The following is a 22,392-nucleotide window of genomic DNA, read 5'->3' as shown; positions in this document are numbered from 1 at the left end:
TCTCTCGCCTTGACGGTTTGTCTACATCGTTACAATTCGCTTTGGTTTGTGGGCTGGACTTAATGATATGTCCACATGGCGTGCGCCATTACTAATAAATCACTAAAAATGCCAAAATGGCAACTTGTTTCACCTCGCAACTGCCACCGGGGGCTTTTTCCGTTTTATTATGTTAACTCGATACGAATATCGTTCCGGGCGCGCCTCGACACGAATACATTTGACGGGCGCACCCTTGAACTTGTTTGCAATATTAATTCCAATTCTACGACACTCCAAGAAGTTGGACCTTGAACCACAAAAGCGTATCATGCACGAGGCAAACAATATATTGGATGACGATGATTTTTTTTATGATGATGATTATGATGATAGATCTATTGCACTATGGGTTGCATATATTAGAAAGGCAGAATGAGGTTAAGTGGTTAGGAGATAATTAAATTAATTTATTTATTGTGTTGTTTTCAATGGAAGCATGGAAGCTTTTGATGAATTGTAGAGGATATTGTTTATTCATTCAATAGCAACTGCTGTTTTCAATAAAATTGATGATAAGTGATGATAATCATTATTATTATAATGGAGAAAATAAATTTAGAAAATTGAATTAAATTTGAAGATGGTTTAGTTGATCGTAACAATTTTCTTTAATTTTAATTATATTAAATTTCATCTATAATATAAAAATAAATCGCAAAATTTGTTGGAAAGCGCATAACTCAACAACGCCTAGACCAATCTGGCCAATTCTTTTTTTAAAATGATTGTTAAAGTCCAAGGATGGTTTTTACGGCGAGAAAAATTTGAATAATTGCCGGGAAAACCCAAAAGGCAGCCCTTTTCTATAGGATAAAAGTTGGCATTGAGATTCAATCATAGTTATAGTTAAATAGTTGAATCCGAGATGGCGCGCTATAGTGCATTATTAGCAATTCTTTATATAATTAATTTCTTTAAAATAAAATTGCTTCTCTTATTTCTATTCATTTTCTTTATGGTAAAGTAATTTAATATTGTATATTAGTTGATTTTTGCACATGGTAATGTTGACGATCCTGATGATGATGATGAAGTTGTTATCGAAGTAGCTTGCATTAGGCAAATGTTTGAACAAGTGGCGACTGCGTAAACGCGCAATTTAACTTCCATTAGACGCAGCGATCAGTCAATTACCGCACGAATTGCAACGCACAAACGCCCCTTTTGACACCACTCACCACCGGCCCCTTGGAGTGCAAGGAATGAAATTATAATCGGCGACACTTAAATTCCATTGATATTGACATTGACATTGTCTCGGGTTGAAAAAGACCAACTGGTGATGTGACACGTCACAATGTGTCGGCGATCAAAGGAGACGATTGCGATCACGACGGCGATCTTTATGCGTATTGCGAATGTCATTGGCGCCGCCGTGCTGCCGTTCAATTAACGCGTCATGTCTCCGTACACGAGTAAGGGTCGTAATTAGTTTAATAGTATTTGCGCATTGATGGCCTCGGCAGACGTGACAAAGTGGCGCGGCCGGGCGTTTTACGAGCACGCCGGGGCGGTCAGATTGACGAATGATAAGCGGCGGCGGTGTGGGAGGATAGGGTGAGGCGGGGAGCCCTTGGGGACGTATGGGAGTGAACCGCTAAGTATACATTAAATTTTTACACCTGCTAAGTGCTTTCTAAATAAACACTTTGCTTGTTTTTATGCACGTTGGTACGTATTAGATTTTATGAAGACCATGTGACACGAGAAGGGTTTTAATTATATTATTTAAACACAAAAACGTCTATAAACTCGTTGTTTTCAGTAAAATTTTAATTAACTTTTGTTTTCATATCTCTTGAATCTTGTATGCTTCGATTGAATCAATATAATTCGCAATTTTGTTTTTAATGAAATGAGAAACGCTAATAATGCATTTTACGCCATCTATGAATACTATATCTATTATTGAATCTCTATATCAATTTTAATTCATTATTTAACACCCTGTATGTTATAATTTTTGATATTTTAATAGTTATTCTGTTATTCGGTGCAAAGACAAATCAAACAAATCATAGACCATCAAAATCTGTTCAGCCGTTCATGAGTTATAAAAGTTGTAACTAACTTTTTACTATTTTAGTTTCTCAGAGTTGACAATTCCTTTCTTTAATGGTAATTAATTGACTTAAAAAATGCTAATCACAGTGTAAACATCGTTAAAAACTTAATCACTTAACTTAGCGCTAAATGCTTTATGCTAAATAGTTGAATGAAAATTAATTAACTATACACCAAGTGCAAATTAATTGAGCTTAAATGGGAACAAAACGTAATTAGATTGCATTTTGTTGTTGGTACTGCATGCATAAATAGCTAAAGTGAAATTATGCGCAACTTTTATGAGAAAACTTAATTTCCTCCGCAAAATATAAACAATTAAAAGAGCTACTTATGTTTACATTCCATTTTAATTAGATTTCGTCTGCATCTAGTTAAACGTACGAGTAAAGCATTTTTAAATATAACTTTATTTTTCTTTTCAAGGTGATGCTAAAGTTTAGTTTAAGTCAATAAGTTGTTTGTAATGCTCATTGAGTGAGTTCTTCATCATTTTTTTCGAGAATTGGAATTTTTTATGAAAAACTAGCTTTTGTCTCGGTAGTGTATAATAAAAATGTAATTAGTTTTTACTTTCTTAGTATGTGTCAATTCTATCATTTATATTAGCAATTTTATTTTAAAGAAATTAATTATATAAAGAATTGCTAATAATGCACTTCAGCGCGCCATCTCGGATTCAACTATTTAACTATAACTATGATTGAATCTCAATTTCAACTTTTATCCTATAGAAAAAGGCTGTATTTAGGGTTTTCCCGGCAATTATTCGAATTTTTCTCGCCGTAAAAACCATCCTTGGGCTTTAACGAACATTTAAAAAAAGAATTGCCTAAATTGGTTTAGGCGTTGTTGAGTTATGCGCTTACCAACAAATTTTGGGATTCATTTTTATATTATAGATGCACACAGTTGATTTTTATATTTTTATAGATATTATATTTGCAATTATTCTGCAATTGTTCTCTAAATAGTATTTGAACCACTTTGGTAAATAGCAACAAAAGGATTTTAAATCAATAATGTTATGTCCATCAATAGCGTAAATAAGTTAGTCGTAATAACATAATAAATGTATTTTTAATGGTTGAGTAAATTGGGTTAATGTGATTTAGCATTAATAACAAGTAAAACATCAATTTTATTCTCCGTAAATTTGTGGTTATTTTATGAATTAATACTAAAATATCATAATCGGTGAATGCATAATTATTTTCATTTTATAGCTGTAAATATTATTACATATTTTCATATGAAATAAATTTGCGCGTGTTATTTATCAATCAGATTTGTTTTCCCCAATGACTATTTCAATTTGAATCGGTTACGCGTGCGAAAGTAATGAGAACAAATTCGACATAAATCTAATTTGTCTTTAACTCGTGGAGGAGGCGAAAAGGAAAATTTAATTTCCGAAAACCTGAGCGCCCATAAACATCCAGCCGGTCGTATTACGATGATTTGTGACGTCGACCACGCAGAAAAAACTTGGGCGGGTGCGAAGCGCAAGAAAAACCCAAAGACATTGAAACTTCCAAAAGCGAAATTCAAACCAGAGCACCAGAGCCAGAAACACAAATAATTGCGAATTAGGAATTAGAGTGAGTAGGTATAATTTACGAACGGGCAGAAGTGCAAACGCAGGGCGAAAACTCAAGAAGGATATTTAACATTCGGTCGAATTTACGATTTCAGCAAGTTGACGTGGATTCGGAAGTGAATTGCGTCTGGCGTATGAAAATGATTAGGTTACACATCATCCACAAGCAAAGTGCCTAATTTCCAAAGAGCAGACAAATATTATTTTACTCATCCACGCATCAAAGAAACTTTGTTTACTGACTGAGCAATAAATATTGCTTGTTTAACTTGCTTAAGTAGGTGATAGAAACATCAGCCGGATTAGTTTCATCCAAGACAAACTAACATCGAGTTTAAGTGGGTATTAATTCAATTTTGTTTGGAAATCTGATAGAAATAGACAAAAACAACAAAATTAAGGTTAAAAACTAAAATTTGGACAAAAATGTATAAAAAAAGAAATTTTTTATGATTCAATCAGTGTCGGGATGAAATTTCATTGTTATGAGTTTTCCATTATTGCAGATTTGACATTGATTTGCCATATTCTCCGTAATGAGATGTATGAGTCACGCCATCTGTGAAAAGATAACATTTAGACTGGAATATGCATAAATTTACTTGTAACGAAGAATGACGCCATCACTGTATGTCATTTTGCGTTATTTTTATCCAGCTTATAAAGAATTTCGCGCGTTTGTTTACTGAAAGATTATTTATGAAGTTTGATGTAACGGATATAACATTCAATTTCCAATAAAGTCGAACAATAAAAAAATTAATTCCGTATTTAGTTTTTCATTTGCGCGCGCGTGCTCCTATCTTGATCCGCTTCGCGTGCATTTATTGAATTATGCAACAACACAACTTTTTAGCTTATCACGGTGTGCAGTATTTCGTGCCAACAAAGCGTTTTCCGCTATCGCGCCGGGAAGCGCATAGATTTAAAAGTAATTAAAATTTTCAGCCCGTAATACGGCAAACGCGCTGAGTGCTTTCGAGAATATCGAATCGGGATAATCTGCAAGCGGCAGGTATAACAAATGGTAATGCATGCCGGTTATAGAAGATGGCTGCCCGCAAATCAATGCATATTTAACATTTGCATCAATAATGACGGAAGGCAAGTGCACTTGAAGCGCACTAAAAATAAATCACATCTCGTTTGAGGGATGTTATCCCCTCAGCTGCCATGCAGTAACCTTTCAAAGTTTGAAAACGTGCGCTCAGCGGATATTCCCGAATTATTAATAAACTTGGGAACAACTCTGCGGCACGGCCACTTGTCAAAATATGCCGTTCGCGCGAAATTGCTCCAATTATTTCCTCGACAAGGGGTGGGACAATGGCGGCGTATTGATCCAACAGCGAGGTGTGAGTGTCGTTTGACGAGGAATAAAATAATTCGTTGCAACAATACAACAATGTGATTATGATGCTGCTGATGACACGTGTGACGTTGTGACAGGTGACTTGGTAGCTAATGGAGTAGATTGGGCCTTCGGAATATGTGAAATGGGTTCATTAAGCCGTTGAATTTGGGACGTGTCAACATTTTCAGGAAATTAAAGGCTTGCGTACACATCTGTCCAAACGAGACAATTAATTTGTTTGTTATAGGTCACCAAACAAATCAGTGACACAAATTAGCAAATAAATACATATTTTTGGTCGAATTCATAGAAATTTCCGATTCACTGAATTAATATCAATAAATATCACGATAAATATGTTCAAAACAAACAAAAATTGTCAACATTCCCGGACATTTATTGGAAATAACTTAATATGCAGAAATAGGCAACCAATATTACGCGAAATATTTTTCACTTTGTCAACATGTGAAATTAACAGAATGTTTGACGTCTGAATGGTTCACTGAAATGGTGACGCATGCATTTTCTCTGGGGAGCATACTCAACGAGGTCCACAACTTTTCCACTTACAACTTGTTCAACTTTACTCTGACCCTCATCGTAAAGTGTTTTATGCGCAACTTTTTTTCATTGTCTTCTAAGATCTTCATCGTCGTCAACAGAAAAAAGTCAGCGAAATAAAATGCTTCAGAGCGTGTGTTTTTAATAAACGTTTTAAGCGTGCAGGAAACAAGTCTTCAGAAAGCGCTACAACAAGGAAAACGTTTGTACAAGGTACAGAAGGGAAGTGGAGCGCCCTTGAGAATGCATATCAAGTCACATCTTCGGGCGGGATGAAAATTTCTTCAATGGATGAATAATGTCAGGAATAAAACTAAAACAAGCTTCGCTTCTTTTTTAAACCTTTTGCGTCGCTTGCAACACAGGTACATAAGTTAGGTTATGTTAAATATTCTCTATCTGAAGGCTAAATGAAAAACCTGAGTGCGCCATATTACTTTACCGATTGTATCAGTTTCAGCTTGCTTTTGTTTCGCCAACGATGGGAACTTATGAACTCGCTAATTAAACACTGAACGCGTGCATTTTGTACGACGACGCGTTTAATGGAAAAAGTTTCCGAAAAAGAAGAAGTGTAATCGCGCCCGCGTTGGCAATTAAAAATATGCAAAGTCTTCTTTGGCGCCCACGGCCTTGCAATCCGTCTCGCATTGTACGCGAGAAAACAAAACGCGCGCACGCTCCGGATGGCGGAAAGCGAAAAGAAAGGAACACGTCTCGGGCGTAAAAAAAAATGCCAGCCGCGCCGAGAATGCCAAATTGAGACGAGCTGCGACGAGAAAGAACGAAACTAGAGCCTTCATTAATTATAATTGTCCGCTATGTGTTCGGCCCCGCTCTCTGCTGGTCGGTAGATATTTCATACACTATGTACAAGGTGAAATGCGATTAAATTAAAACAAATTAACAACGGTTATAAATTAAATGAATCATATTGTATATTCTTGGGTTAGGAAAAATGTTGTGTTGGTTTAATTACAGGTAATTTTTAGATTTAAAACATAGCGTATCGAAATTTCAACGCCAGCGTCATATTTTTTAATTAATGCTTCAAGTACCTGCAATTGCGTACCATTAAATCCAGCTAAATGCATTTGATGTGCATTTGGTGAAGGTTAGGTTAGTTTTAGGTTAAATAATATAAAAATGAATCGCAAAATCTGTTGGTAGGAGCATAACTCAACAACGCCTAAACCAATTTGGCCAATTCTTTTTTAAAATATTCATTATAGTCCAAGGATGGTTTTTACGGCGAGAAAAATTTGAATAATTACCGGGAAAACCCTTAAGACAGCCCTTTTCTGTAGGATAAAAGTTGACATTGAGATTCAATCATAGTTATAGTTAAATAGTTGAATCCGAGATGGCGCGTGAAGTACATTATAAGCAATTCTTTTTTATAATTAATATCTTTAAAATTAAATTACGAATCTTATTGATGGAATTGACACATACTATGTCTAGAACAAGAGAGTTAAAAACAAATTACATTTTTATTAAACACTACCGGGACAAAGTCGCGGACAAAAGCTAATATTATAATATAATATAGGCTAATATGATACAAGTGATGTTGGTTGCCTACAAACAGTGATACACTGAATTCCCCAAAGGAAAAGCAGCTTTCTAGACATTTATCACCCACCTGTGTCGCTGCCTAAATCATTTAATGATAGTGTTGTAACGTGTAGTGTTGTTGAAGCGATGTCTCCGATCCAAGTTTGGAATCGCGTCTACTCGTATTTAAATCACTAATCAGATTATGTTGAATTTAATAAAGCTCTTCCGTCGAGAACTTCCTCGAAGTTGGCTTGCGCTGCTTTTGTGCCAGCGAACAAACACAGAAAGACAGACAGGAAAGCGGGAAGCGGTAAAGCTATGAACATGAAGTTTGCGCATCTCGCTTTTTGGGGACCCGATAGAGGAAACCCAACCTAATGGAATATAGGCGCAGCACCGCATGTGTGATGTAGGTGAACGCCGTGGTGGTGAATTGCGCAAATGTCAAACAGTCAGGTGCCCGCATCGCAATCGCAAAGTTGAAATGCTTCGGGAGCTGGAAGCAAATATGCGAAGCAGCCGCCGGGTGTTGTGTATTGATGAATGTTTTGCCGTTTTGGAGACACACGCATTTCAGGGTATTAGTGGAAATGGAAATGTGAGGCATCGAAGGATGTGATGGTGGTTGCGAGCTTCCTAAATGGCACGAATGCGTTGTGGTCAGATAATACGATTATTAATGGTATCCGATTCTCAGAGTATTCCTGTCCTTCATTTACAGCAATTAACTATGCGACTATTCTAGTTCGCAGGATTCCGTCCTGACTTGTTGAAATTCACGAATTAATTTCATCGCTCATATCAGGTTATGTTCTGTCATTCTATTTCTGGAAATATTTTAACCTAAAAATTTCTACATGTAATATATTTAAGGTTATTTGATGTGACGTCATATTCATCCGCTTCATTTCCATCTCATCACTCAGCTTGTAAATGAAATTATGAGACGTTGTTAACGTAAAACAGGAAAGTATCAAAGTAATACGAACGTATACTCTTTGTTGAAGTCTCCCGCTTGCAAATTAGAAAATTATGAATTTGTAAAGGCGTCGTCATGCGAGAGTGCAATTCGAACATGTAACTTGTGAAATTGTTCAGTTGTTCACTTGGTTATAGTGTGAGTGATTGCATGGCAGCGCTCGTAAAACAGACGCCAACGTATATACGAAGTACCGCAAACTTATCTCTTGTTTCTTTCCTGTTTAGCGTGTGCTTCGTCGCTGACACATTGCGCAATATTGAATTTACGAGCCAGCCCACACGACAAACTTTTTACCTGACGTTGTTTTCGGTCTTTTTCATCCTTTTCTCCACCGCGTCTTCCTGGAACTTCAGAAGATCCCGAAGGATGCACTCGCGATCAAGCATAGTCTAATGCTTTGCATGGTGGTTATTTATATACATGCAGGTGGTTTCCAGTGGGGTGAGGGTAGATGATAAGCCCTGGGGAACACAAAAAGTTGAAAAATCCTTGTCCTAGATCCTTTATGTTTTGCCGGTCTTAACTAGCGATGCGTCATCGGTGTGCGGTTTACGCTTGACCGAACACGATCAGGATGCGCCGTTACAATATTACGGATGAGCGATGAGGATGCGGGCGAAGACGACGGCGTTGGTGTAGCTGTAGCAGGAGACAAACAGGCTGCAAACTTGAAATTGCCTCCGCGAACAAAAACAACGCTTTATTAAAGACCAAGATCAGCCGCTGCAACTAAGCCTAGATTTCGAAGACAAACAGGATCTTGTATCATGTGCTAAATTTAGAAATTTCTTGTTTAGTGTGTGTATGTGTGTTTATAATTCCGTAATTCTGGTGTAATTAATGCCTATATTGTTTGCTACGTGCATCACGTGTTGACTATCTCTAAAATGGTATAAAATGCTGTGCGGAAAGCTCGATCATGATTGTAATTTGTAGGTAGTTGTGGTTCGAACCACAGCGCGCGGTTTCGTCTATAAGTACTACATAATTCGTTTGGGTTATGTTCGATTTTAGAGAGAATATTAATCTATAATATAAAAATTAATCGCAAATTCTGTTGGTAAGCGCATAACTCAACAACGCCGAGACCAATTTGGCCAATTCTTATTTTAAAATGTTTGTTAAAGTCCAAGGATGGTTTTAACGGCGAAAATTCGAATAATTGCCGGGAAAACGTTAAAAACAGCCCTTTACTATATAGATAAAAGTTGACATTGAGATTTAATCATAGTTATAGTTAAATAGTTGAATCCGAGATGAAGCGCTGAAGTGCATTATTAACAATTCTTTATATAATTAATTTCTTTCAAATAAAATTGCGAATCTTATTAATAGAATTGACACATGCTATGTCTAGAACAAGAGAGTAAAAACAAATTACATTTTTATTAAACACTATCGAGACGAAGTCGTGGTCAAAATCTAGTTTTAAATAAATGAAAATTGCTAAAATGAACTTTAGCGCCATCTCTGATTGAATTGTATAACTATATATGCGATTAAATCTATATATCAATTTTTATCCCTTATTTAACACATTTGAAATCAAAATTTCCTATATTTTAATAGTTATTCTGTTATTCAGCACGAAAATAAATCAAACAAATCACAGATCATTAAAATCTCGTCAGGTATTCTTGAGTTATAGAAGATGTAACCAACACTATTTTTTCCGATATAATTGAACGCTTTATATAACAAAACTTGTTGTTATATTTTTAATTTTATTTTAGAATAGCTCTGCTAGTACATCATTAAAAATACCCTCTTGAAAAAAGTAACATTAGTTGACTCAATGAAACAAAATAATATCGTTAAACGGAGTTTCCTTTTATATCCAAAGAAAGTTATTTTTAGAAACTGTGTTTGACTATATATATACCATCCCCTAAAAGCAATAAATATGCAAATTCTTCCAGTTGATATACATTTACCTACGACTAATGTGCCCGCCATCTCTCTTTCCAGGCTGTGATTTTCGATGAAATCGAACTCACCGACCTGTGCCTAGCCGAGTGTTCTACGAAAAACGTCAATCATAGTTTTCAGGTGAGTAGTCACGGCTGACTTTTACACGTTTTACTCCTTCTATCACATTTGGGTGCGAGTCACGTGCCTGGACATTAATAGTGACATTAGATTAACGGCGCGTTTGCCGAAATAACCGACGCGAAACTTCCGGCGAAGCTTTTAGCTTTTTGACGCGCTCTTTTGTGCCCGCACTGAATTGCAAAAGATAATTGGATCGCGCGGATCACACACAAGTTGGTCGAAAGTGCGTTCATAAAACCAAAACGTTCCGAGCGGCTTTTGGGTTTTTATCAGCGCGCGTTCAGGCCGACGAGGATCATAAAAGCAAATTTATAATTAAACTGTTACGCGATTAACTTATCCGATGATTCAATTATCGACGCATGGATTTGCATCGCCAATGGATTGAAAATTTTATTAGAAAAATAAAAATTTGTCACTTTTTGAGTGAAATTTTAAAGAAAATTGAAGAAAAATAAATTTCAAAATTGATTGTACGTGTTTAGGTTGACCTTTCTTAAGAATTCTATTTCGAGTTGAATCTCGTAAGCCACGTGCCACGTGCCCGCATTGAAAATGTCTTCACCTAATTATAATCAGGGTCCCAAAGTTTGCTAATGCGATGTATACTCCCACCATCCTCGCTTGTTTCCCAATGCGATTCTAAAGTGTTAGGCGCTATTGTCGCAAGTTTTGATTAATAAACTTCACGCACGCCCGTTTGGTTGAAGAGCTGTTGTTTTGCGTTTCGCAGTTAATCACCCCGTTCCGATCGCTGGTGTTGTGCGCCGAGACACGCCGCGAGATGGAGGATTGGCTGGCGGCACTCAACGCCGCCTCACAGAAACGCTTCCACGAGCCGGATCAACCAGACTGTCTATCCGGATGCCATCATTGGTAAGTAACCGGAAATGCCGACATTCATTTCACTAATGATACACTGAACACCGGATTTTCGGCTTAATGGAATTTAAATTGAATTTTGTTTCTTTTTCGATTTAAATTTGATTCAATTTTAGTTCGGTGTTCAAAGAGCCGTTAAATGCTTAATTTCGCATCTGTCACATTCGATTTTCTAACTTGACGTGCGCCTCATTAACTTGTTTCGTAAAAGTTGCTGCGAATAATTTCGCGATGAGTTTGTACAAGGCGCACGTGCGCCTTCCGGCCGACTGTGCTCGGGAAAGAAGCAAAACAAATAGAAGCGAATTCGATTAAAATTTTAACCCTCGTATTTATTCCTGGGGTTGTGCGCGTTTAAGCCTGTTGGCGGGCAGCAACCACGTGCGATGTGCGAAAATTATACCCGTCACCCCGGGGCAAAGTGGGCAAAAGCGATAAAGTATCGCGCATCGCGGTCGCCGGCGCGTGGCACCAAAGTTTAATTGGAAGCGAACGACTAGTCAATATTATTTACAACTATTTTCTACTTGTATCTATGTTCCAGTCAGTTATACAATATTACAATATCTATAATATAAAAATGAATCGCAGAATCAGTTGGTAAGCGCATAACTCAACAACGCCTAGACCAATTTGGCCAATTCTTTTTTTAAATGTTTGTTAAAGTCCAAGGATGGTTTTTACGTCGAGAAAAATTTGAATAATTGCCGGGAAAACCCTAAAGAATTGACACATACTATGTCTCGAACAAGAGAGTAAAAACGAATCACATTTTTAGTAAACACTACCTAATTAAATATATTAATGTTAGGTTAGCTACTCATGACTTATGATTTATTTAGGTATGCAACTTCACATGCACGACCAACGTATTGTAATGTATGTAGAGATGCCCTCGGGGGTGTGACAAGCCATGGCCTCAGCTGTGAGGTGTGCAAATGTAAAGTACACAAACGCTGCGCTCCCAAAGCGATTAACAACTGCAAATGGACCACATTGTCTTCTGTCGGGAAAGAAATCATTGAAGATGCTGATGGTAACATTGAAATGCCTCACCAGTGGATGGAGGGTAACCTTCCGGTTTCCGCAAAGTGCGCATCATGCGATAAAAACTGCGGTTCGGTGCTCAGGTAAGCAATTCCACGCGTAATCCGCAAATGGAAATTTCCTATTTTGGTTTGGGTTTTCGACAGATTGCAGGATTGGCGCTGCTTGTGGTGTCGCGCCACTGTGCATACGCAGTGCCGACCATCATTTCTCGGAGCCTGCCCGCTGGGGGTGGCACGAGTAAGTGTTGTGCCACCTACGGCGCTCCACTCAATTCAGGATGAGGCATGGGAGGCCGTACGCCCGCAAGCCTCCTCGCCACTGCTGGTTTTCGTCAATTCCAAATCAGGTCAGCCCGCCACTTTCACTTTCTTTTTTCCTACCACTCACCCACCCGTCGATATACACTGCGTTCTTGATTGATTTCCTCTATAAGGGACACATTTATTGAAGGTTTTTTTGTGTTTCTCACTAGGTGACAACCAAGGGGTTAAATTTCTACGTAGATTCAAACAATTATTAAATCCCGCACAAGTTTTTGACTTGATTTCAACTGGACCACGTTTAGGGCTGAGGTTGTTTCGACATTTTGATCCTTTTCGGATATTAGTCTGCAGTGGAGATGGTTCTGTCGGTTGGGTACTATCCGAAATTGATAAATTGGACATGCACGTATGTTAAACTAGTAAACTACTAAACATAACCTAACTTAACCTTAAATTGTTATAGAAACAATGTCAGGTTGCTGTTCTTCCACTTGGTACAGGCAATGACCTGGCACGGGTCCTCGGTTGGGGTTCATCGTGTGATGATGATACTCACCTCCCGCAGTTATTAGAAAAATATGAGAAAGCAAGCACAAAGATTCTAGATCGTTGGAGTATAATGGCATTTGAACGCACAATAGCAATGCCCAAACTTTCACTTACTCCTGGTCAACCTGAAGGTTTACTCCATACTCAAATCGCACAATACGAAGAAACCCTCATTGCACATCTTCAAAATATTCTTCAATCGGACGAAACTTCCGTTATTATTTCATCAGCAAAGCGTCTTTGTGAAACAGTCAAAGAACTTGTACACCAAGTATCTACCAGTCCTTTAATCCGTTGCGATGAACCTTTATCTCAGAAATGTGAGACTCTACAGCACAAATTAGACATGTTAGTCAGTACTCTTACTAGTGACACTCCAGTGGTAGAATCTACACCTACCAATATTCAATTCCACATGGATTTTGACGATGATGAAGTCGCACGGCAATGTGGAAGTGCTACCACGTCTGCAACAGCATCTGGTACAGTTAAAGAAGATACAGAAAGTGAAATGTCGTTTGAGAAACGCTCCGAGAAGTCAGAAAAAGATTTAAGTAACATCAACTTTCGAAAACATCGAAGAACTTCCCGCTTTGTAGAGAAAGAGAAATCAAATTTGATGGCGCGTGCAGACAGTTTAAAAAGGGCAATGAAACATCTAGTGGAACATACTGAGCAAGCCGTTGAGGAACGTAATAAGTGCGTGGCGCAGGCGCAAGCGCAGGCTGCTCAAGAAGCGATGGATTTAAACCTTAAAATGGATTCGCTTAAAGTCATGCCAACGATTGCAGACAGTGGTAGTACATCTGACGTTAGTTCATGTGCAAGCCCAACGAGTCAAAGTAGTACATTAACAGCGCGACTAGTTAATATTTCACCATTACCAGATATTAGAAGAGATTCGGCCATTGAAGACCCGGAATTGATTAATTTACCTGTCCCACCGGATTTTGCTGATAGCAGACGAGCAAGTCAAATACAAAAGTAAAATATTTCTATGAAAACTATTACTAAACAAATACTAACATTGTGAATGTTTATATTTAGCATTCCAGTGAATGAACAAGTCACAGAACAACTCCTCAAGGACACCTGCAACACCCTGTCGAGTAAACCGAATGTAGGATGTTCCAAGGACAACGATTCTCCGGAAGACTGCCGAAACTACGACGAAGACAAAGAATGCAGTAGTATCCTATCTGCAATGTCAAATGAAGAAGTTAGTATTGCTTCCATTGACCTGGATAGATCCTTCTGTCCTCAGAAAGATTCAGATGGAGAAGACCTCAACGGCCATATAAATCACATCGATTCGCCGGAAACAGACACCGCACCCAATTCGGACGCTCTTCAAGGGGAGTCACTCTTTGATGACATCAGTTCAATGCTAGGTATGTATCTGTTTGAATCCTGTTTGATATCCGTTGCAATCCCGGTGCCGAGTAATGTTGTGTTGTGGCAATAGTTCGTATCGTAGGCAATGAGTATGGATTCGATCTGGATAGTCTCGATACAACCGAGGAGGTCACACCTGGTGACGTGGAACGCCGAAGAAGTTTTAAATATGATTCTATGGAACGCAAACGGAAATTATCCAGGAGTTCGATAAAAGTTCCAACGGTCGAAGAATCATCCACGCAATTTGGTTTTGAAAATCCTGCATTCATGTCTCAACATGTTTATCTTGAGCAGCAAAAAACTGAAGAACAAGTGAGATACTGCAGTCTGGCGCAGTTTGTTGAAGGTAGTGATATAGCACGCAGATCCTTCAAAAGGAGACCCTCAGGTGGGGCTTGTAAATCTTATAAAACCGAAGCGAATGTCAACCGACAAAGTACCCTAACGGAAGAAACCGAACCCAGCGCTAGAGGTTCACATTCCAGTTTAAATAAAATCGAAGCAGAACTCGCCGAGCATGATAAGGAGGAAAAGCCTGAAAGTGATAAGTTTCCACGGGTTAGTGTAGTGGTGGAGCCACCGTCACCCGAGAGAGCTTACCCTTCGATATCCGGCGATCAAATTACAATCGAAATCGAACCGGATTTTGATATTAAGAAGCTGCTTACAAAGGTGGGCGATGCGAGCACTAGTGATGTGAGCAATAACAGTTCGAACTCGAATCTTCTCGGAATCGACAACGAACACTTCTTGACACGGTCGCCAGCGGCGACTAGGCGGATATCCTGTTGTAGTATGTTGAACCCGTCTGAAACTGCAGCATTAGCAGCGGCAGCTGCCACCAGTAAGTTGTTTTGTTCGGACACAAATGAAAACAAAAAGAGTCGTGATAGGAAGGAGCAGAGAGAACGAGAAAGAGAAGAAAAGGAAAGTCAATCGCAACGAAAGATGCCGATTATTAATCCTTTAGTCAGATTACCAACATGGCCCAGTGAGTATATAAGTTTGTTTTATTATAGAGATATATTTATGTTACGTGATTTCTTGTGTAGATGTCACTACCGGTACTGGTTTCATAGGAAAATGTCTGCTTGCCAATGCGGATACGTTGTGTGCTGCTGTGAGTCCATTGATAGACCCAGATGAAACTCTCCTAGAAGGATTCTTTGAAAGATGCGTCATGAATAATTACTTTGGTATTGGAATTGACGCGAAGATTTCATTGGATTTCCATCACAAGCGTGAAGAACATCCTGAGAAATGTCGTTCAAGAGCGAAAAATTACATGTGGTACGGCGTCCTGGGCAGCAAACAGTTGTTACAGAAAACTTACAAGAATCTGGAGCAGCGTGTTCAACTGGAATGTGATGGACAACGAATTCCATTGCCGCATTTACAAGGCATTGTTATTTTGAACATTCCAAGGTATTATAACCTCAAATATTTAACCTAAACATTTCTATTAATATCTCTTTTAATTAGTTTCATGGGTGGAATCAATTTCTGGGGTGGAACTAAAGAAGCAGATCTATTCCTAGCACCTTCATTCGATGATAAAATACTTGAAGTTGTAGCGGTCTTTGGTTCAGTGCAAATGGCTGCCTCGCGTTTGATTAACCTACAACACCATCGCATTGCGCAATGTCAGAGTATCCAAATAAACATCCTTGGAGATGAAGGTGTGCCTATACAAGTTGATGGTGAGGCATGGATTCAACCACCTGGGATCATCCGTATACTACATAAAAATCGAATGCAAATGTTATGTCGCAACCGCGCTTTAGAAAACTCTTTACGCACATGGGAAGAAAAACAACGACAGAGTATCGCTGCGCAAGGTAGTAAACATCGTGCATCAGTACCTCACGATAAAGCCCGTTCAAGTTTAACTCGCCAGAGTATGCCTAGTCATGTAAAACCAACGTTCCTTGGTGTGCATATTGAAAAAGCACGACAGTATTCATTCAGTGGTCCATTGGGTGGATCTGGAGAAGCAGCACCAAGGCATTCGAGTGTTACCTTCTTGGAACGACCACTAGTAGGCCGGGAACCAGCGCATGTTCTATTTGATGAAGAAGAACTACGACTTTTGATAGGATTCATTGAAAGTGCAACTGGATTAGTAAAATGGATTAAAATCTTAGCAATCAGCTACAACCTGGAAGTGGATTTATATAGTCTGGCAACAAAAGCGGATAAATGTTTGGAAAATATCCATCCTGATGGTAAGATATTAAGAGGTCCTGCATTACGAATAGAATTCACAAAGTGTGTTAACTCTGTCAAAACACTATATGAAGAAAGCTGTTGTTTACTCCACGACAGAGGTGATAAATTAAAACTACGAGAAGACCTCGAAAACAAGCTAAGTGTAAGTTTAGCCAGTATGGAACTTGAGTTAAGAAAATGTGTCCTGCATGACACTCCAACAGGTGGTATGATTTATTTACAAGCATTACAAGAAGACGCTGAACCAAAACGCAAAGGTTTATTCTGGAAGAAATTGCGTAAAGCGTCCAGTGCGCATTTGCATCTGCCTCATCAACATCAAAGCGCCAAAACACGTGATGTAGCATCTTGGGGTACGCAGGAGGTGGGCACATGGCTGGAAACTCTTCAGCTGGCTGAATATATTGACAGCTTTGTGCGGAATGACATTCGCGGGCGAGAATTATTAACCTTAGCAAGACGTGATCTGAAAGATTTAGGCGTAACAAAAGTTGGTCATGTCAAGCGCATTCTGCAAGCGATCAAGGATCTCAATCAAGGTGTGAATTAGATGGTCAACACTTTAGTCACTACAACATTATTCGCGTAATACGTATTTTATTGAATTTTTGATGAGAATTCCTTACTGTGATTACTATTTCTCCAACATTATCAACGGCTTTGATTTGTATGTGTCGTTCTGATTCAGTTCGGATGATACGGTCGAATGAATATGAAAATTCTAAAATGCAATTGAAGCAATTAACGAATGAATCTCTCACTAGCAATATCAAAACGAAGATTCAGGATGTAGAGGATTTAGTTCGGATTAGAACGACCAATTTGAGTAATACTTCATCCCGATTATGAATATATGTTGGTGCCTACTTTTAATGCTCTAGTGCTAATTTGTAACGGAATGAAAATCGGCCGCGCGTGACAAAATGGCGCCGATGTAACGCACGATGACGAAGACTGATGCAATGATTTTGATTTTGTTTCGATATTCCTTGATTTTACGCTTCTTTTGATGTCACATTTAACCTCACCTTATCACAACCATTGACTATCATGATAATCACTCATGCGCATTCCGTGTGCACCGATTACAATTGAGATAGGACAACTTAAACCACTAGACATAGAGCAAGCAAAACAAAACAAAAAATTGAAGAAAGTATTCTTGTATTAATCACTTTAATCGACAGTATAAGCATATTAGTCAAAAACGTAGAAATCTATGATAATCATTATGAATTGCCTTTCTGAGATGTCTACCACTCTCTCTACGCTCTGAACGGCGAAGGAAGATGACGCAGCGCATTCCTCGAGACACGAATATAATGTTCTAATTACCGTTGATATTATATACATATTATATGAATCGATGTTGAATCATGTATAGGTTCGCGTCCCGCCGATGCAATATCAAACGAGTAACAATATGCAAAGCTGGCAATTACGTCAATAGCCCACAATCCATTTATCTCAACCGATGATCTCCCACAAACTCCATTTCTCTGTAATCTTCCGGTAGTATTGTTCAACACACAGGTCAAAACTATTATTTGTGGACCTGTTGGTGTCACAAACGAATTGAACCAAAACTAACTATACTAAACGTACGAAAAATGTGTTCAACTCGAATTAAAAACGATTTTACACGCATGGAGTGTGAACAAGATGGCGCGCGCATTACGAGTGTTATGTACTACTTTACCAATATTCATGTTCATCATTCCTTGTTATCCTTTAAACAAGAACCAAACATAACCTATATTTAAATACAAACCTAACCAACAAAAATGAATAACGATGAAGCAATTTAAGCACACTTTAGACACGTGGACCAAAGATATTAGAAGCATTTGATGAAAAACCAAAGGAGGAAGCAAACCCAAAAATTATATATTTAACAAATGGTTATGAACAATGTAAAACTTTGAAAATCTCTTAAGCTAACCTTAAATAACTACCTAACCAAATATTAAATATCGGTTTTGAACCTGTGTCAATGCATTCCGTTGTTGTCTGTAACTTTCATTTCATATTTTGATCACAAATCGTTGATTTACTCTTTAAGACTGCAAGTCCACCAGCATATTTCTGTGATATTAATTGCAGTCGAACGCCGGCTGTATCCTCACACGCACCACCGGGTTTCTCTACCAATCCTGCTGTCTTTCGCATCAATTTATTATAATGTTCTTACGTGAGTTCCTCTTCAGACGCGCGATTTGAATCGATGATCTTTTTTTGTGCAAGGCATAGCGTGTTTCTACGACGATGACGATGAATTTACTTAATTTAGGAAACGAACGATTATATTATATCAAGTTTTTTCTTGTATTGTATATTATCAAATGTTATATCATTGTATTGGGGGTGGCGGCCGGCGTGTTGAGCGCGTCGGGTGTTACAAATGTTTGAAATAACGAGAACATTGTAAAGACCTTAATGTGACTTCTCTTGACATGTTTGTGGCGAAATAAATTATATTGAACCACAATTGAAAAATTAACTAATTTTTATATGTGTATGACATAGTAATATTAAAATTGATTGTAGTGATTTGGAGTAGATATTTCCATATTGTAGATTAATGAACAAGAAAATTGAATTGTGTCTTGCTGAGTTTTTGTTTGGGGGTTTCGAAACGACTGAGTAGTGTAGTCGCTGCGCGCTGTTCATTTATACCTGCGGCCAACCCGCAAATAGAAGAGGGGGAAAGGAACGCGCTTCAGCGCGCGTGAGTATGCAACCATCAGTGAAACGGAGAGGGGAGTTTGCAGTTAGTTGCGTAAAGGGTGACGAGAGGTCTCTAGCGTAGACATAAATATGTCACAAGCTACTTTTTTATTCTTACAACTCGAAAAACACAACCAAATATTTGCAAACACAGTAAATAGATTATTTTTTACAGATTTCAAGTAATTGTGGATTTAATTTAAAACCTATTCTATTAAATCTTATTTTTGGTGCTTCACTTTGTTTTGTGGTTTACTTCTAGCAGATATACTACCTCAATTACTTTTCAACACATTTTTGATGATAATTTCAAAAATAAAAGCACAAACACCAGAAAAAAGTCCAAGAAATAAAAAATTAAAAGCCGCTGCTAAATGATGTATGCTTAACACAACTTGTTTATAATTATTCCCTCCACCTGTTGAATTATTTTCATTATTCGGTCCCAGATAAGTAACTTGGTTTTCATAGATATAGTATTCATTCCATAAATCGATGAAACCACCAGCAATCAGTTTATCAATAACGATATCAAATTGTTTCTTCAGTACGTAATTCTGTGAAAAAATAATACTATAAGGATCCACATACACCACATTATCATCATCAGAAAGTACGAATATTTTAGAAGAACCATCTGCATTTCTCATTTCCGGTGTTTTATCATAATACTCGATATAAGATTCTCTCAGAATAGCAATTGCTTCACGATTTGCAACTGCATCCATCCAATATTCATTTCCTTCAGTCTCGGAAAAATATTTATATTTATTATAAATCAACATAGATTTATCATCTTCAGGGTTATTAAAATACTCTTTAATGTAAGGTGCACCTCCAATCGGTAATGAACTCTGTACGATTTCATCAAATGTTGATATTTGATGTTCATATTGTGGTTGAGTTAATAATTTAAACAGCGCACTTTGATAGAAAGATCCAACGATGATAAAAAACAAAGCGTAGGAAATGAATAATATGCGATTGATTAGCAACACTGGTTGCCTACTAACCGGTGCTGAAAGAGTCACCTGAACGGATAACAAAATGGCTGCTCCCAAACTCAATAAACTTTTATCTTGATGTAAATTAGTAGTAAAATTAGTAGTCACCCAAAATAAAACACCAACAATTACCATAATTACCATTAAAACCATCAAAGTTGAAAATGAAAATATAAAGTAAAATAACCTCCAATCACTTATCCTTTCTGCAGCTGGTACCACCCAGAATCTTTTTTCTGTGAAGTAAGTCAACGAGAAACCAAAATCTTGTAAGCGATCTTGTCTGACGGACACAGCACCAACTCCAATTTGGAAAGGATCCAGTTGGAGTTTGTAAAGTGGACCTGTCCAGTTACCTTCTTCATTTTTATAGCCCCAACTACCAGAAATGCTATAATATGACTTTTCGAAGGAAACATTTAGTGATTTTGCAATTTCATTAAGAATTAATACTTCAAAACCATCTTTAGGTGATATTACATAAGGTGGATTATGCATCAACATTGAACGAATCGTACAATTCAATCGTGAATAATTGGTTGCATAACGATACACATTGAGGTTAAATTTTCCATTGGTACATGTGTTTATCAATGTTGTTTCTGGTTTCACAGCACAATATATTGAGTTGTTTGGGTATAAATTAAACATGTATAACTCAAAAACATCTTTTTTAGCTGGAATCAACAATGTGGCTTCGTATTTAAAATGATCATACGCTATTTTGATTATTTTCTCTGCTAGATCTTTAGTGTTATCTTCTAAATTTGTATAAACAAGTAAAAATTCAGCTGAAATGTTGTATGTCATCATAGAGTCAATTCTTTTTAAGTTATCCTTAAATACTTGAAGATTATCGATGAATACAAGATACATTTTTGTTTGTCGTGGAGTTTTAAACACTTTCTTGTAAATTCTTTCTCTTTTATTCTTCGAGTTACAATTATCTATGCACTTTTCAAAAGATGGAAAAAAATTTTGTGTTCCATTGGTGATTTCATAGCAAACAGTGTAATTATCTATCGTTTTGTGTAACATTTTGGTTACTGTAGACATAATTGAGTAGCCTGGTTCTTTGGTTATGTTGCAATTTAAAATGGTGATTAATTGTTGATTTCCTAAGATTTCTCTCGTTGCATTCCAGATACATTCACTTGCAAAAATAATATCGATAGGACTAAATGTAGTGAATACATCTATATCTACTTTTTGAGTTGTTATTATGGTGAGAATGCTTAGGAAAATCAAAAATTTTAAATAACACATTCTTGTTTCTGATGAACTGCAACTAACTAAACTCTAAAGTTCAGTGGGAAGGATAACATAAAAAATAGGGCTTGCTCAGTTGAGGAACTATAAAGGTTAAGAAAAATTACAATTATTAACGCAATACGCAATTTGTGATTGAGATAAATGATAAGATACGCGTAACATATGAATTATTTTATAGTATATTGATTTTTGTCGTTTTATTTTAGAAAATTACTTAATTTCTACTTCAAGTATAAACATTTTCTTTGGTTTGCTGGAAATTATTAATGTCTATGTAGGATTACAATAGTTTAGTAATTGTATAAGCAAACAACCATGTAAATATTTGTTTTAAGTTCTATTCAATTTTATTTAAACAAATTATTTTAGTAGGAAGTAAATTTCTTCCTAAAATTTTCTAATTTTATGTTTTGACAAAAAATTGTTTTCTTTTTATTTTCTTCTTTTTTTGTATTGTGTGAAAATACAGTAATTTTTTAAATAAGGCGCCCTTTTTCTATTTGCACTTGCTTTTCAAATTACCATATAAAATAATTCTACAGGAAAATAGAACTTATTGACCCTTTAAATTTGGCACTGTTTGCATTTCTTTGTTTTGGGATATTGTATGATACGTCACATCCACCATCTCCCACTTTAGCTTGGACTTTAGCACGTTAAGCGTGTTACTTGGGGGTTCGCTACAGCGCGCACTCAAGAGCATCAGTCACTCCATTTGCAACGTTTAGTGCAGCGTGCAGCTCCGTTTCACACTATCTCAAATCACACCTAAATTATTTAAAACGACCGTTACCAAGTGC

General features: G+C 37.3%; 1 protein-coding gene across 2 annotated transcripts in view; it reads left to right on the top strand.

Annotated features, from left to right (window-relative positions):
* LOC135795942 (diacylglycerol kinase eta) overlaps nucleotides 1–19,131 on the top strand; it is a 35,111-nt gene extending 15,980 nt beyond the window's left edge. Inside the window, exons 3-12 of one of the 2 annotated variants that reach the window (XM_065307772.1) lie at nucleotides 10,135–10,215; nucleotides 10,952–11,094; nucleotides 11,943–12,230; nucleotides 12,294–12,496; nucleotides 12,623–12,819; nucleotides 12,877–13,946; nucleotides 14,010–14,353; nucleotides 14,440–15,351; nucleotides 15,413–15,785; nucleotides 15,843–19,131. In XM_065307772.1, coding sequence (XP_065163844.1) covers nucleotides 10,135–10,215; nucleotides 10,952–11,094; nucleotides 11,943–12,230; nucleotides 12,294–12,496; nucleotides 12,623–12,819; nucleotides 12,877–13,946; nucleotides 14,010–14,353; nucleotides 14,440–15,351; nucleotides 15,413–15,785; nucleotides 15,843–17,139 — 4,908 coding nt within the window. In that variant the 3' untranslated portion in view covers nucleotides 17,140–19,131. Of the gene's footprint in view, nucleotides 1–10,134; nucleotides 10,216–10,951; nucleotides 11,095–11,942; nucleotides 12,231–12,293; nucleotides 12,497–12,622; nucleotides 12,820–12,876; nucleotides 13,947–14,009; nucleotides 14,354–14,427; nucleotides 15,352–15,412; nucleotides 15,786–15,842 lie in introns of both variants that reach the window. The other variant, XM_065307771.1, reaches the window with a different exon arrangement.
* Nucleotides 19,132–22,392: the final 3,261 nt, after the last annotated feature.

This window comes from Atheta coriaria, unplaced genomic scaffold, assembly GCF_025399875.1.
Source record: "Atheta coriaria isolate IRGN ID8LTWV9N9 unplaced genomic scaffold, Caltech_Dcor_3.1 hic_scaffold_7_pilon, whole genome shotgun sequence".
Classification (NCBI taxonomy): domain Eukaryota; kingdom Metazoa; phylum Arthropoda; class Insecta; order Coleoptera; family Staphylinidae; genus Dalotia; species Dalotia coriaria.
This window is presented reverse-complemented; position numbering and strand designations above follow the sequence as displayed.